We start from the raw sequence: 17,722 nt of genomic DNA, 5'->3' as shown, positions 1-17,722 counted from the left end.
GTAGCTGCTGACTTTTAATCTTCTGGTAGGGGGGTGTTAAATATACCGTATTTATCAGCGTATAACACGCACATTCATTTTAAGAGGAAAATTTCAGGAAAAAAAACTTAAATTTTAAATGAGGAACGTTGAAGCAAAATAAGGGTCAGTGCCCATCTGCAGCCTCACCATTGCCATCAATGCAGCCTGATCGATGCCCATCTGCAGCCTCACAAGTGCCATCAATGCAGCCTCATCAGTCCACATCAATGCAGCCTCACCATTGCCATCAATGCAGCCTGATCGATGCCCATTTGCAGCCTAGAGGGGACAGGGAGGGGGGCGGGACGAGCGCCGACAGATTATGTACAGTGAGAATCTCCTATGATAGACAGAACAGTGGTCCAATGGCGGCCCAGGAGATGGGACTTCCTATTACAGAGGCCACCAAGTAAAGAGATTCTCACTGTATGTAATCTGAGGGCGCTCGTCCCGCCCCCCTCGCTGTCCCCTCCGAAGCAGCTAAAATTGAAGTATTGGCGTATAACACGCACACACGCTATTTTCACCCGATTTTTCATGGTGAAAAAGTAAGTGTTATACGCCAATAAATACAGTAATAATATTCTCTTGATTTTCTGTAAACTTATATTGATGAGAAAAGTTCCAAAAAAGTCCTTTCAGTTCTTATGTAAAAACTCAAAAATGGATTTAATAATAAAAAAGTATAAGATTACAAGAAGGATATTTAAAATACAAAATGTAACAATATCAATAATGTAGTTACAGTATATTTTCGAGATGGAGATTGTATATATAATCAGATTTGTGTGTCTGTGTAAGAAGCTGATAGCTTCCCCTATGTGTCTGTCTGACTCCCAATGTACATCTACCTTTTTCTCTATAAAACCGGCTGGTTTAAAGTACTTCTTTGTCTTTTAGTTCCACAAACTCCAATGTATTTCTACCTAACTCCTATCTCCCTTTACTCAACTTAGTGAAATATAATGCCATCTCTATTCACAGCATTCCAATAAGAACCTAGGGGGATGGGCAAGAATCATATGTAAAACCATTTAACTTATACAATATAACTTTATCTATCGTCTATATCAGGGGTAGGCAACCTGGACCCCTCCAGCTGTTCCCATGAGGCATTGCAAGGCTGGCAGTTACAATTACTCCCAGAGGCATGATGGGACTTGTAGTTCTGCAACAGCTGGAGGGCCCCAGGTTGCCTACCCCTGGTTCTAAATCAAATAATACATATACCAATATATGTATACATTATACTAATTGAAAAGCCATTGTTATTATTTATATCTTAATCAAGAAATATTATAGTATAAAGAACTTATATTCTTATGCATAATCAAACCTCTATGTATCTTCAAGAAATGTGATACCTTCTCCATTTGCGATGGGGGAGGAAGGATAGCCTAATTACTACCACATGTTAGCTCTCCAAAGCTATGCTTATGGTAATGAAAATTTTATATATATATTTTATTCATTCACAGAAACTGTAAAAACTACTTGTTACATTTCCAAATCTAGAAGAGATAAATATATATAACTCAATTATAATAAAGATCTAACCTATTCGTACATATGTTAATTGATAAATATTAGATTAAGGAAGGCTCCTAACAGGGGGTCTGTAGCTCCGCTTTAAAGTGGTTGTGAAGGCTGGAGGTTTTTTTTTTTTTTTTTTTTTTAACTTCTATGCACTCTATGTATGAAGGTAAGTAACCTTCTGTGTGCAGCAGCCCCCCCCCCCCCCCCCCCCCCCCAGCTTTCACTTATACTTACCTGAGCCCCATCGCTATCCAGCAATGTGCACAAGAGCATCGACTCTTGGGGACACTCCCTCCTCATTGGCTGAGACAGCAGTGGGAGCCATCACATCCCAGCCAATGAGGAGTGAGAGGGGCTGGGGCAGAGACGCGGCTCCGTGTCTGAATGGACATGCAGAGCAGTGGCTCGGGTGCCCCTATTGCAAGCTGCTTGCTGTGAGGGCACTCGACAGGAGGGAGGAGCCAGAGCGACCCGAGAAGAGGAGTGTTGGATCTGCTCTGTGCAAAACCACTGCACAGAGCAGGTGAGTATGACATTTTGTTGTTTTAAAAAAAAATAGCTTTTTAATATCACCTTTAGGCCTCGTTCACACCATGGTGCAGAGACATCAGTTTTTCTGCACACGTTCTGCAAGGGCACAAAAAAACAATTGTTCTCTATGTGCCCTGTTCACATCACAACACTGGTATCGCGTGCATACTTTTTCTCTACAGAAAAAAACCGACATGACATCAACATTGGTGTGACTAGGGCACATACCTGACCTGCATGAAAACTGTCTCTGCAAGTGAAATCGAAGTGGTTTTCCCGTCAGTTCCCATCTGTTTTCATGCACATATGGTTTGAAAGAGCCCTAAAGGATCTGCTACTGATAGCTTGGTGCCAGATATCACAGTATACCTTCATAGGTCTAGTGTAGTCCATGCCTTGATGGGTCAGAGCTGTTTAGGTGGCAAAAGTGGGAACTACTCAGTATTAGAGGAGGTATGTACCAATGTATTGGTGTATATTGGATTGTCAAAAATAACTATTTTTTTTGTATTGTTATTACAATGCTGATGTTCTAGAATGGAAATGTATGCTGTGACCATAGATTTCATTTAAAATAAATCGATTTTAAATAAGGTCCTTTTGTAATTGTGGTGGAAATGAGTACTTTCTGTTTGGAAGTGTTTGTAGTCCACAGCAATTTTGGAGCACATTTTGTTCCACTTTGACTCACCTGGTACTGTAAATAAGAAGGATCACTTGGTAATGCTCCACTATATACTTTTTCTAACTTCTTCATGTTGTTTCCAAATCAGCAATACAAGAGAAGAACCAGGAGCAGTTAATTCGAGAGACATGCGAGTCTGTAATTCTAGGCACCCTGCACCCCCGAACATCGATCACCATTGTACTACAGATTATTAATGATGCCGGTTCTGTATCCTTTGCTAAACGCTGGTTTTGTCTGAGCCATAATTTCTGTGTCGAGCCACTAGAGGGCACACTTTCCTTCCCTAAAGCCTTATGTAGAGCATCTGCAGTGTTTTCAATTACTCATTAATCCATCTCCCCTTGTTATTCACACAATGTTTTATTCCTTTTAATGTCTTCCACTGTGGGTGAACTTTCTTCCTCCTGCTGCCAGTTCCTCGTTTGTCTCGATTATTTTTAGCAATTTATTGATACAGTGCAGAAAGATTGTGAAGATTTACTGGTCCCTGAGGTCATAAACTTAGAGAGAATAATCAAGAGCAGCAATGGACATATTCTGAGATTCAGCAATCATTAGCCTAAAATATTTTCTTAGTATCTTCCTCCTTCTCCTCTGCCACTCTGGGCATTAACTGAGATCAGCCACAGACTGCTAATGCTGTAATAGAAGCATTGCCAATCTGTTAAAAGCAGAAACTTCACTTGGGTTACCATGAAATATTTTGGATTATTATTTCAGCTCCATATAGGTTAAAAGCAGAAAATGTTTGGTTGATATGGTCTTGATACCTGGGATTTGTATTAGAAGTGTTGCACACAGGTTATTTAATTTTTTAATAATTATTAATAAATTAAATGAATTATTTATAATTATTAAAGCAGTATTAAACCCAAAAACTGCCAAGCTGCAAGCTAACACAGCCATGTTAGTACACACTGCCATGGTTGCAAGGTGGCAAGATCTATTCTACAGGTTGCGTTGAGCAGGCAATACCACCGCCCAACATGACCTATTCATGTGAATGGGACCGTTCCCCCAACTGCTTTGCAGCCGTGTGTAATGTGGGTGGACGAGCCTTCCGTGGTTAACATGGGCATGGAGGAGGCAACATATCACCTGTGAGTCTCTGAGAACACTAATGGGGAGTTAGGGACACTAGTTCAGATGACTGGTGACACACCAGGATTCCCTCACTTTGCAGGGATTTTCTCTCACTTCCTGTTTTAGCAATGGGACAGGAAGTAAAGGGAAATCTCCTCAGTGGGGCACAGATGGCAAAAAAAAACCTGCCAGGGACTATAACCCTCCTTTACTCTATCCAAAATGGGAAAAACTATTTTTTTTGTCTTTAGCTACACTTTAAAGCTTCAGTCCCCCCCCCCCCCCCGAAGATTAAAACAAATTCAAAATCAGCAGCTACAAGTACTGTAGCTGCTGACTTTTAATAAAAGGACACTTGCCTATCCAGCGATCCAGCGCCATCCTCACCCAGGCCAGTTCTTCAATAGTCTTCGGGTCCCCAGCAGTAGCATATTAAGCAAAGGTGGCTGTGACACCTTGCAGCGTCACAGCCGGCTTCCCACTGCGCCTTGTGAATGGTTCCACAGCCTTTGACATGTCCCAGAAGGCTGCTGGGTGAGAGGGGGGCAGGCAAACTTCTGCATGGATTACCTAGGCTTAAGTGGGAGTGGATACCTGTCCAAACTAGGTACCGGCATTTGTCCAAAAGCGGAGGAGAGGAGGGAGGAGGCAAAAAAGCAGAAATTTTTGACCACGTTGAGCAGGAGCAGTATTGAAAATTATTCTCCTTTTTAATTATGTGAACCTGTATTGCACATAGTATATATCACCATGTACTGTTTGATTTTGCCACCCTGGTATTAGGCTTAATTCACACCTTTGCATTTTAAGTGCTTCTTGCATTTTGCAGATTTGCTCTACAGAACGTGTTCCATAGGAAACCATGTTAAATGCGCTGTAGTGCAAATCTGCAAAATGCAAAATGCAAAAAGCACTAAAAATGCATAGGTGTGAATCAAGCCTTAGCATTTGTAAAATGCGGTCTGACTGTCATAGGAGGTTATTGGAGTATAGCTCAGGAGATGTTCCAATCCTCCCTCTTTCTGAAGTCAAAGGTGTTCTAGAAATAGCCAAGCGCTTTGCTCCATTATACAGTCTCATGTACACACTAAACACTGTTATTGTACAAATAAATGTAATTCAGTGGTGTAGAGCAATCAAAGGTAAGATGGGAAGTATGTAATCATGGTACGTTATCTTTCAAACTCGCAAACTTGTAGAAAAAGGCTGCCAAGTAGAGAATCTTAAAGCTAAACTCTGGGGGGGGAATACTGGAAAGTTAGCCATACATTAGTAGAAATAGTATAAGGACTGCTTTAACCAACTGAAGCATTTTCTGACACTCTTTGTTTACAAGTTTAAATCCATATTTTGCAATCCGTGAACGCTAGTAAATTACTTATAACCCCCAATGAATGAATAATAAAAAATAAAAAAAACACAATGTATACCAAATTTTATTGTAAAATATGATGTTACGCCAAGTAAATAGATACCTAACATGTCGTGCGATAAAATTGCGCCAAACTACGGTACTTAAAAAAAATCTCCATAGGTGATGTTTTAATAATGTTTACAGGTTACCAGTTTTGAGTTACAGAGGTGGTCTAGTGTTAGAATCAATGCTCTCGCTGTAACATTCGCGGCAATACCTCACATGTGTAGTGCAAACTCCGTTTACATATTCATATGTGACCTATGTATGCGCGTTCTCTTCTGTGCATGAGCATGGAAGGATGGGGGTGCTTTAATTTTTTTTTTTTTTCCCTTCACTTTTACTGTAAACATCCCTTATAATAGAAATAAGGATTGCAGTTCCTCTTTATGGTGAGATCTGAGGTCAAAAAGACCCCAGATCTCACCTTTTACCTTTAAAAGCAAAAGATTAAAAAAATGTGATCTTTTGCTTTAAAAAAAAAAAAAAAAATATTCACTTCCACCCTGGACCAAAAGTGATGTCATGATGTCGCTCTGGTCCAAGGCCATAGAGGCAATCAAAGACTATCTAGTCTTTGATTGTCGCTGTGACCAGCCGGCCGCACAGTTGGATCATTTCTCTGGCGTGCTGGTGGAAAAGGTAAGCGTGATGAAGAACCGGCAGGAGGAGGGGGCATCCCCCCCATGATATGCCCCCCCTTTTTTGTGAGAAAGCCAGCCACTGGCTGGACAAAAGACAAATACCAGGGTTATAGCTTCAGCCATAACCCCAGTAAACCACTTGCAAACCGCAACGTAAGCATAAGTTCGCCTTTTGGAACATGTTACTTTTTCCACCCGTATTTTTGGTAGCAACCTCCCCTCCGAACCCCTCCCCATGACAGCGAGCCGGAAATCTTCTCTCCGTACCCTCTCTTACTATTTGAAAATTACGTGGCCGTACGGGGCTCTGCCCACACGGTCTCGTATTTCATTCACAATTTCCTGTGAATGCATGAACTACAACTATTTTCAGCTTTTGCAGCTGACGGCTTGTAGTTCTGAATGGACTGCGAGGTCACTAAAGAGCGGCCTTGTACTTCATTCACAAGCCCCGCAGCCCATATGCAGGTACTGGCTGAAAGCTGCAGGGCTTGTCTGCAGGAGTCTGCCATTGCACTTCTGATCCAATGATCATGGGTGCAATGCTTTCCAGGCTCCTTAAGAAAATAAATAAACGCACATTCTTTTTTTTTTCCTGCAAAAATTTGTGCATTTATTATTTTTTCCCAAAAGGTGCACTTATCCTTTGTCAGAGCTGGTTAATGGTTCTTTGCCAGAGCTGGTTCTAGTATCCCGGATTTGACAGATCTTTGTGCGTTAGATTATTCTGGTGAAATAGAAAACTTTAGAAATCAGGACTTGTGCTAATAAGACACAGGATCATTTTCCCTGCAGTTTGTCACAAATTAGCAAGTCAATTAACACCATACAGGTAGAGCGATAAATTAGGATGTCATAAACTCCTGAATGGAAGACGTCTGTGCTGCAGTAAACGCGCTTAAAATAGGACTGGGGAGAGACTTGTCAGAAATGTTATTTTCTAATTAGTCTGAATGCCATCCCCATCGTTCTTACTGACCTTCGCGCCAACGGTATTCATGTTTCCTCCCGGAGTGCTGAGTCAACACATTATTGGTTTTTGCTATCTTGATAATGAGAATACAGTATTGCTGTAACTTGTAGGCAATGTCCGATACATTGGCTAAGAATGACAGCGGGGAAATATCTGACCATCGTTCAGCCGGCGCTGAGATTGGAGGATTGAGCCCGGCTCACTCAGATCTTCTTTTTATGCAAACTATTACACTCCAAATGCAATAACAAACCCCTCCGTTGGCTCAAAGCTCTCCTTATTGTCCCCTACGCTTGAAGCATTGTTTTTGCTGATAGCGGGAACAATGTTTATTGCCACTCTTAGCATTTTATTTGCAACTAATGGAAGCAATCGTACGAGCGGTGCAACAAATTTCAGTGTCTCTGGCTGCTGTCCAGCAGTTCATGTTTACTCATTTACATGCACAAAAATGTGTAGACAGGAACATTGCAAGTGCTTAACACAGATGAGGCAATATATGTGGCCAATAGGCAGATACGCTTCCTCCACTACAAAAGATAAAACTGTTTTTCTTTTTTTTTTTTTTTTCTTTTTCTTTTCCGCTTCATCACACACGGACTACAGCGGTGCATTTTTTTGGAGTGTCACTTTCCCTGCTGGCATTTTACTTTTTGCAGTTAGGAGATTGCAGCATGGAGAAGTAAGACTTCAGCTGGAGGAGAGGAGTTCAACTCCATTCCCATAACCCGCATGCCCTTTGTTGACATACAAAGTTTGCAGTTGACAGTTGCGTCTTTATGTATAGATCAGTTGTCTCCAAACTGCAACCCATCCCTTGCCTTGAGACACTTGAGATTCCTCCCACTGACACCAACAATTGGGCACTATTCCTGCCACTGACACCAACAATAGGGCAAAATTCCTCCTCCTAATATAAGTAGGGGGGTACTATCCCTCCCACTGACACCAAAGATGGGGCACTATTCCCCTCACTGACACCAAAAAGGGGGCACTATCCCCCCCCCACTAACACCAATGGTGGGGCACTATTACCACTACTGACTCCAAAGATGGGGTACTATTCCTCCCACTGATACCTATGATGAGGCACCATTCCATCCACTGACACTAATGATGGGGCATGGTTCCTTCCATTGACACCAATGGTGCAGCACGGTTCTTTCCACCGGCACGAACGCTAGGACAGTATTCATTCCACTGACACCAGTCCTCCTAGTGACTCCAAAGATGGGGCACTGTTCCTTCCACTGATATCAAGGGTGGGCACTGTTCTTCCCGCCGACAACAGTGGTGGGGCAATATGAGGCACTATTCCTTCCACTGATACAGACGATGGTGCACTATTCCTTCCACTGAAACCATTCCTCCTAATGACTCCAAAGATGGGATACTATTCCTCCTACTGATGAGGCACTGTTCTTTCCACCGACACCAACGATGGGGCGCTATTCCTCTTGCCGACACCAACGATGGGGCGCTATTCCTCTTGCCGACACCAACGATGGGGCGCTATTCCTCTTGCCGACACCAACGTCTACGCTGACAAGCACCTACCGCTTCTACATGCTTTCTTGGTGTGTTTGATGCTTTAATGAAGCATTGCAAATGCTGTGTGTGTGTGTGTGTGTGTGTGTTGATTTTGTATTTGTTTTAAAGAGGCCCAGTAGAACCCCCAGATCATTAGTACCCCTATTCAACAGATCCCCAGCTCATTGATACCCTTGTTCAGAAGTTCCCCAGCTCATCGGTACTCTCGTTCAGCAGATCCCCAGCTTATTAGTACCTCATTCAACAGATCCCCCGCTCAGTAGTACTCCCAACTCAGCTGATGCCCCACTCAGTAGTATCCTCAGCTTTGCTGATACCCTGCTCAGTAGAAACCCCAAGCTATGCTGATCCCCCAGTCAGTAGTAACCTCCAGCTCTGCTGATCCCCCACCCAGTAGTAACCCCCAGCCCTGCTGATTGTCTGGTTTGCTGGTCCTCGCTCACCTCCCACTATATTGCTTCCACGCTGCGCACCACGTGTGACATTTCTAGTTTCTAGCTGCTCTGGTCCCCCAGCTCTGCTGATCCTCTGCTGCTCAGTACTCTCTCTTCCGTCCCCGCTCACCCTCCTCTATAGCGTTCCCATATTGCACACCGTGTGTCTGCTAGTTGCTGCACTCTGGTCCAGACCCCGCTCACCTTCCTGCTGCTCCTTGCTGCGCACCAGATGTGATGTCTGCACCAGACACTCCCAGAAAATATACACATGAATCAGAAGTGACTGTTTGACATCTTTCCAGTCTGCTTGTTGGCTTCCCAGTGCATCTTGGGATATCTCATACCTCCAAAACAAAATGAAGCTAAAGCTGAATAAAAGCTGCAGGTGCTGCTAGCGAGCTTTGTCATGGACTTCTATGAAGGCTATAGAGATGCTTTGAAGCACCAAGAAAGCAACATGGGGTATAATTTTTGAAGCAAAGCAAACTGAACGTGTACACAGGACTTTACGCTAACCATTTTATTTAGTGACTTAGGTGCTTTGATTGGCATTCAGGCCCGGTTCACACTGATGCGAATTCATAACGAATGTGATGCGTCAAAAACACTTTAAATTCGCATGTCATCCCTAAAGTCATTGTTTTCAATGACGGTCGTTCTCATACATGCGTTGCGATTCCTCTACGAATGCGATTAAAAAAAAAAGGGTCTTCTGCGAGTTTACTGCGTTGCATTGCGAATTTAGTCTCCATAGACATCAATGTAAATCGTTCTTGAATCGCATTGATGGTTCACATATGTGCGAATTCGTCACCTCCAGCTCCTCTTCCACACTCTCCACATACTCCACAAAAACCAGGAAGAGAACAGTAAGTTTGGGTTCCATTGGCCAGACAGAAATCGCAGTCGCCTCTCAAAATGACAACTCATTCCAGTAGAATCGCAGTAAAATCACAACCAAGACGTAATGAATTTGCAAAGAAGATTTGCAACGCAATCGGGTCAAAATCGCGCTAAATTCACAACACATTAGTGTAAACCGGGCCTGAGAGCGCTTTAAAAAAGTGTGTCTTTTGCCACATTTTGAAGCAAGTGTAAACAAGCCCTTACTAGTGCTAACATCATTGATGGGTGACAATTCTTTCTACTGACACCAAAGATGGGGCACTATTCCTTCCACTGACACCAGTGGTGGTGCACATTTACTTCTCCTACTGACTGCAGGCATTATGTATTTTTTTTTTTTTTTTTTTTTTTTTTTAAATGCTTTTTTTTTTACTTCTGACCATCAAGCCTGACACTGGGGAACTTTCTACTCTCACTGGCTACAGTCTAGTCCTCCTAAAGTCTGAGGGACAGTAAGCTGGCCCTTTGTTTAGAAAGTTTGTAGACCCCTGATCTAGATTGATAAGACTGCATATGACCCTTTTTTTTTTTTTTTTTTTTTTGCCATGCAGCCCATAATGACAGTGTGAGTAAATACAGACTATAAAGATTTTATGATTACACACTTTAGTATTTTCTTACTACTCACCAGATACCTCCATGCCCCAGGCAGTGAAAAACAGCTGTAAAATATATTGTAATGCACTGCTATATGCTCTGGCTTATAGCCTTTGTTTTTTTTTTGTTTTTTTCTTTTTTCTCACTCTTTTATCAGTTTATGCCAGTTGATTCAGAAACCTTAACTCTTCCCAGTTACTTGCCTGCTGTCTTAATGCGGCCTGCATGGGCTTGATGGATGCAGGGATCCCAATGCGCGCCCTTTTCTGTGGTGTCACATGTGCACTGGATGCCGATGATCAGTTAACCCTCGACCCCAGTTCTAAACAGCAAAAGGTCAGTCAATAAACCATTTTGGTAAACATTTAATTATTCTGTAATATGTTTTTCATGGATATTGATCCCCTGCTGCAGACAGGACCACTGCTATCTGTGTAAAGCTTAGCCATGTGTTGGTAGAATTTCATATTTGTTTTCAGAACGTTCATTCAATTTTCTATTAGTTAGTGGGGTCAGATTAACATTCGTTTTCAACCATAGTGAAGAAAAAATTTGAAGGAGCAGGATGGAAAATTTCGAACAGTGAATGTTACATAGTAGGTGAGGTTGAAAAATGACACAAGTCCATCAAGTCCAACCTATGTGTGATTATGTGTCAGTATTACATTATATATCCCTGTATGTTGCGGTCGTTCAGGTGCTTATCTAATAGTTTCTGGAAGCTATCAATGCTCCCCGCTGAGACCACCGCCTGTGGAAGGGAATTCCACATCCTTGCTGCTCTTACAGTAAAGAACCCTCTACATAGTTTAAGGTTAAACCTCTTTTCTTCTAATTTTAATGAGTGGCCACGAGTCTTGTTAAACTCTCTTCTGCGAAAAAGTTTCATTTCTATTGTAGGGTCACCAGTATGGTATTTGTAGATTGAAATCCTATCCCCTCTCAAGCGTCTCTTCTCCAGAGAGAACAAGTTCAGTGCTCGCAACCTTTCCTCATAACTAAGATCCTCCAGACCCTTTATTAGCTTTGTTGCCTTTCTTTGTACTTGCTCCATTTCCAGCACATCCTTCCTGAGGACTGGTGCCCAGAACTGGACAGCATACTCTAGGTGCGTCCGGACCAGAGTCTTGTAGAGCGGGAGAATTATCGTTTTATCTCTGGAGTTAATCCCCTTTTTTAATGGATGCCAATATTCTGTTTGCTTTGCTAGCAACATGCCATTGCTGAGCCAATCATCTAGTAGGACCTCCAGGTCCTTTTCCATCCTAGATTCCCCAAGAGATTCTCCCCCCAGTGTATAGATTGCATTCATACTTTTGCCACCCAAATGCATTATTTTACATTTTTCTACATTAAACCTCATTTGCCATGTAGTTCCCCACCCCATTAATTTGTTCAGATCTTCTTGCAAGGTTTCCACATCCTGCAGAGAAGTTATTGCCCTGCTTAGCTTAGTATCGTCCACAAATACAGAGATTGAACTGTTTACCCCATCCTCCAGGTCCAGGTTTACCCCATCCTCCTGGGACCAAATAGGATTGGTCCCAGGACAGAACCCTGGGGGACCCCATTACCCACCTCTGACCATTCCGAGTATTCCCCCATTTATCACCACCCTCTGAACTCGCCCTTGTAGCCAGTTTTCAATCCATGTACTCACCCTATGGTCCATGACAACGGACCTTACTTTGTACAGTAAAAGTTTATGGGGAACTGTGTCAAATGCTTTTGCAAAATCCAGATACACCACGTCTACAGGCCTTCCTTTATCTAAAATGTATTTTTCGGGAAAATTCATAGTTACATAGTAGGTGAGGTTGAAAAAAGACACAAGTCCATCAAGTCCAACCTATGTGTGTGATTATGTGTCAGTATTACATTGTATATCCCTGTATGTTGCGGTCATTCAGGTGATTATCTAATAGTTTCTTGAAGCTATCAATGCTCCCTGCTGAGACCACCGCCTGTGGAAGGGAATTCCACATCCTTGCCGCTCTTACAGTAAAGAACCCTCTACGTAGTTTAAGGTTAAACCTCTTTTCTTCTAATTGTAATGAGTGGCCACGAGTCTTATTAAACTCACTTTTGCGAAAAAGTTTTATCCCTATTGTGGGGTCACCAGTACAGAATTTGTAAATTGAAATCATATCCCCTCTCAAGCGTCTCTTCTCCAGAGAGAATAAGTTCAGTGCTCGCAACCTTTCCTCATAACTAAGATCCTCCAGACCCTTTATTAGCTTTGTTGCCCTTCTTTGTACTCGCTCCATTTCCAGTACATCCTTCCTGAGGACTTGTGCCCAGAACTGGACAGCATACTCCAGGTTCGGCCGGACCAGAGCCTTGTAGAGTGGGAGAATTATCGTTTTATCTTTGGCGTTGATCCCCCGTTTAATGCATGCCAATATTCTATTTGCTTTGTTAGCAGCAGCTTGGCATTGCATGCCATTGCTGAGCCTATCATCTACTAGGACCCCCAGGTCCTTTTCCATCCTAGATTCCCCCAGAGGTTCTCCCCCCAGTGTATAGATTGCATTAATCTTTTTGCCACCCAAATGCATTATTTTACATTTTTCTACATTGAACCTCATTTGCCATGTAGTTGCCCACCCCATTAATTTGTTCAGATCTTTTTGGAAGGTTTCCACATCCTGCGGAGAAGTTATTGCCCTGGTTAGCTTAGTATCGTCCACAAATACAGAGATTGAACTGTTTATCCCATCCTCCAGGTCGTTTATGAACAAATTAAATAGGATTGGTCCCAGCACAGAACCCTGGGGAACCCCACTACCCACCCCTGACCATTCCGAGTGCTCCCCATTTATCACCACCCTCTGAACTCGCCCTTGTAGCCAGTTTTCAATCCATGTACTCACCCTATGGTTCATGCCAACGGACCTTATTTTGTACAGTAAACGTTTATGGGGAACTGTGTCAAATGCTTTTGCAAAATCCAGATACACCACGTCTACGGGCCTTCCTTTATCTAGATGGCAACTCAGCTCCTCATAGAAGGTTAATAGATTGGTTTGGCAAGAACGATTCTTCATGAATCCATGCTGATTACTGCTAATGATACCGTTCTTATTACTAAAATCTTGTATATAGTCCCTTATCATCCCCTCCAAGAGTTTACATACTATTGATGTTAGGCTAACTGGTCTGTAATTCCCAGGGATGTATTTTGGGCCCTTTTTAAATATTGGTGCTACATTGGTTTTTCTCCAATCAGCTGGTACCATTTCAGTCAGTAGACTATCTGTAAAAATTAGGAACAACGGTCTGGCAATCACTTGACTGAGTTCCCTAAGTACCCTCGGATGCAAGCCATCTGGTCCCGGTGATTTATTAATGTTAAGTTTCTCAAGTCTAATTTTAATTCTGTCCTCTGTTAACCATGGAGGTGCTTCCTGTGTTGTGTCATGAGGATAAACACTGCAGTTCTGGTTACTGAAGCCCCCCCGATTTCACTCGTGAAGACTGAGGAGAAGAATAAATTCAATACCTTCGCCATTTCACCATCCTTTGTAACCAGATGTCCTTCCTCATTCTTTATGGGGCCAATATGGTCTGTCCTCCCTTTTTTGCTGTTTACATACTTAAAGAATTTCTTGAGATTTTTTTTGCTCTCCTCCGCTATGTGTCTTTCATGTTCTATCTTAGCCGTCCTAATTGCACTCTTACATTTCTTGTTGCATTCTTTATAAAGTCTGAATGCTTAGGATGATCCCTCAACCTTGAATTTTTTGAAGGCCTTCTCCTTTGCTTTTATATGCATTTTTACATTGGAGTTAAGCCATCCAGGATTTTTGTTCGCTCTTTTAAATTTATTACCCAATGGGATACATTGGCTAATGCCCTTATTTAATATGCTCTTAAAGCAAACCCATCTCTCCTCCGTATTCTTTGTTCCTAATATTTTATCCCAATTTATGCCTTTTAGCAAGGTTTGTAGTTTAGGGAAGTTGGCTCTTTTGAAATTGTGTCTTTGTATTCCCTTTATGTTTCCTATTTGTGTGATTTATACTGAAACTAATTGACCTGTGATCGCTGTTATCTAAATTGCCCCGTATTTCCACATCCGTGATCAGGCCTGTATTGTTGGTAATCAGTAGATCCAGTAATGTTTTATTTCTAGTTGGTGCGTCTACCATCTGACCCATAAAATTGTCCTGCAAGACAATAAGGAACTGGCGAGCCTTAAATGAATGCGCGGTTCCCTCCGCCCAGTCTATGTCTGGATAATTAAAATCCCCCATTATGATAACACTTCCCATCTTTGCTGCTAATCCAATTTGTGATAGGAGATCCGTCTCCACTTCCTCCCTCAGGTTAGAGGGTCTATAGCATACTCCCAGTATTATTTTCCCGTTAGCTTCATCCCTTTGGAGTTCTACCCATAAGGATTCCACCTCCTCTCTAGCTCCCTCAGTGATGTCATCTCTCACATTCACTTGTACATTATTCTTGATATATAGGCATACCCCTCCCCCTTTTTTACCCTCTCTATCCTTGCAGTATAGGGTATACCCTTGAATGTTTGCCAGCCAATCATGAGAGCTGTTGAACCAGGTCTCTGAAATTCCCACAAAATCCAAATCCTCCTTATACAACAGTATCTCTAGTTCACCCATCTTGTCCGCCATGCTCCTGGCATTGGTGAACATGCCAAGTAGTTTAGACCGGTCGCATATTGTCCTCGTATTGGGTGTTTTGAGATTGCAACTAGGACTTGCTACTATACTCACCTTGTGTTTTTGTGCTTTGGTTAACCTACCACTAATGCCCCCAATACTACCTTCTGGAATATCTTCCGTGCTGGCTATCTCTGTCTCTGGACCCTCCCCCCATCGCCTAGTTTAAAAACCCCTCTAACTTTTTGGCCATCTTCATTCCCAGCAGATCTGCACCCTCCTCATTTAGGTGCAGTCCGTCCCTTCTATAGTACCGGTTACCGACTGAGAAGTTGCCCCAGTCCTCCAGGAACCCAAACCCCTCCTTACTACACCAGCTCTTCAGCCACTTGTTTACTTCCCTAATCTCCCTCTGCCTTTCTGGTGTGGCTCGATGTACCGGTAGTATTCCTGAGAATACTACTTTAGAGGTCCTTTTCCTCAATTTAGCTCCTAAGTCCCTAAAATCGTTCTTTAGGACACTCCATCTGCCTCTGACTTTGTCATTGGTGCCAACGTGCACCATGACACCCGGGTCTTCCCCAGCCCCTCCCAGTAATCTGTCCACAAGATCCGGGATGTGCCGAACCCGAGCGCCCGGTAGACAACATACTGTTCGGCACTTCAGGTCTTGGTTACAGATTGCCCTCTCTGTCCTTCTAAGAATTGAGTCCCCTACCACCAGAATCTGTCTTTCCTTTCCCTTTGCTGCCCCCCCACTCTCACTGGAGGGGTTCTTCCCCCGGCAGCTAGGAGAGTCCCTCAGCTCCAGCAGTGCTGGTCCCTGACTGGTTTCACCAATGTCACTCAATGGAGCGTACTTATTGGGATGCTCCAGTCCTGGATCGGCCTCCCTGGCACTTCCCCCTCTACCCCTCCTGACTGTCACCCATCTACTCTTTGCTAGTGCCTGCACCTCTTTGTCTCCACCCGCCTCTGTGCTGGTCCCTGCTGGCACCTGCCGTGTACGTTCCTGGCTCCCCTTTAGTATGGAGGGACTTCTCAGTGCTGACAGTTGCTTCCCCAGATTCAGAACCTGGGCTTCCAGGGAAACAATGTGCTTACATTTTGCACAGCAGTATTCGCCCTCGATCAGATGATCAAGGAACGCATACATGCAGCAAGATGTACCTATTAAATTTAGTGAGGATTTGGGGATTTTACCCTATCCAAATTACCTAACAGCTAGCTTCCTGGCACTAATACTCAAGACAATACACAGGTACACAACAAGGCAATACACAGGTACTCGCAGACCTACGTGCAATCGCAGAACAGTCGCAGACCTACGTGCACTCGCAATACTCAAGTATACAGTACACAATACACAAGTACTAACGATCCACACACACTACTCAGAAAACACTCAGGTACTCACACTACACAGGTACTATGACCCCTGTTATAACCTCCTGTTTTAAACTCTGGTTTTTAACTCACCACTTAGACCAGACAGAAAAAGGTGATTGAAAAACTAAAAGGAAAAGCCCCAAAAATGCAACCCAGCAAACAAAAAGCAAGACTTGTTCACTCTCCCTCTGGTTTTTAACTCCCCACTTAGACCAGTTCCACTTGGACTAAGTTCCACAGCCTCACACTGAGCATCATTAATTCCAAAATCGAATGTTAAAAGCAAACATTTTTTGAAGCACTTTTTAAACGGCATTTGTCAAGTAATTGAATGTGCTGATGATGTATCCAGCTTAAGGCCCAGCCATACATTATGCAACCACAGGCTGAAGGAAAGAAAATTGCTCAATTTCCCCCATCCATACAATCAGAGATAGAGCTAGGCCACAGGTGGCAAATACAAGGCCCGTGGGCTGAATCCGACCCGCCAGGCCTTGTCATGTGGCCCTCTGCCAGGTATCCCAGGCAACAAGAAAACCTCCCCCCCTCGTGAGCGGCGTGGCCGGTCAGTCTCCATGGGAACGAGTAAACATCTCCCCCTCCGTGCTGTCTCCGCCTCCACCCCTGCCTCCCTCAGCTTTGCCTCAGCCAACAATGCCGCTCTGTCTCCGCCTCCACCCCCGCCTCCCTCAGCTTTGCCTCAGCCAACGATGCCGCTCTGTCTCCGCCTCCGCCCTGTCTCCGCCCCCGCCTCCCTCAGCTTTTCCTCAGCCAACGATGCCACTCTGTCTCCGCCTCCACCCCCGCCTCCCTCAGCTTTTCCTCAGCCAACGATGCCGCTCTGTCTCCACCTCAGCCTCCCTCAGCTTTGTCTCAGCCAACGATGCCACCCTGTCTCCGCCTCCGCCCTGTCTCCGCCCCCGCCTCCCTCAGCTTTTCCTCAGCCAACGAATGCCGCTCTGTCTCCGCCTCTGCCCTGTCTCCGCCTCCACCCCCGCCTCCCCAGTCCCTCCAGCGACGCCGGCTTTTTGCATAGTGGCATTTTTCATGCATAGTGGCATTCTTAGCATAGTGGCATTTTTCGTGCATAGTGCCATTTTTTGCATAGTGGCAGAGATTGCTGACAGCTCCTGGTTTTTTGGGGTTTTTTTTCCCCATTCAGCGGGCTGCGTCCTGAGGGCTTTTTATGTTGTGTTGATGAAGTGTGTGCTGCTTATTTTGAAGTGTTAGTGAAAAAAACAAAACTGAGTACTGATACTAAACACAGAAATCCGCCCACAGAGGGAGGTACCATATATAGCCCAATAAACAGGAAACTACT

General features: G+C 43.7%; 1 protein-coding gene across 1 annotated transcript in view; it reads left to right on the top strand.

The window, feature by feature from the left end:
• Positions 1-17,722, top strand: part of EXOSC5 (exosome component 5) — a 47,306-nt gene that overhangs the window by 17,327 nt on the left and 12,257 nt on the right. The window contains exons 3-4 of the mRNA XM_073598675.1: positions 2,862-2,983; positions 10,577-10,717. Of these exons, the coding sequence (XP_073454776.1) occupies positions 2,862-2,983; positions 10,577-10,717 (263 nt within the window). The remainder of the gene's footprint in view (positions 1-2,861; positions 2,984-10,576; positions 10,718-17,722) is intronic.

Source organism: Aquarana catesbeiana, linkage group LG09, assembly GCF_042186555.1.
Source record: "Aquarana catesbeiana isolate 2022-GZ linkage group LG09, ASM4218655v1, whole genome shotgun sequence".
Lineage (NCBI taxonomy): Eukaryota > Metazoa > Chordata > Amphibia > Anura > Ranidae > Aquarana > Aquarana catesbeiana.
The sequence above is the reverse complement of the archived record's forward strand: the minus strand, read 5'-3'. Positions and strand labels throughout refer to the sequence as shown.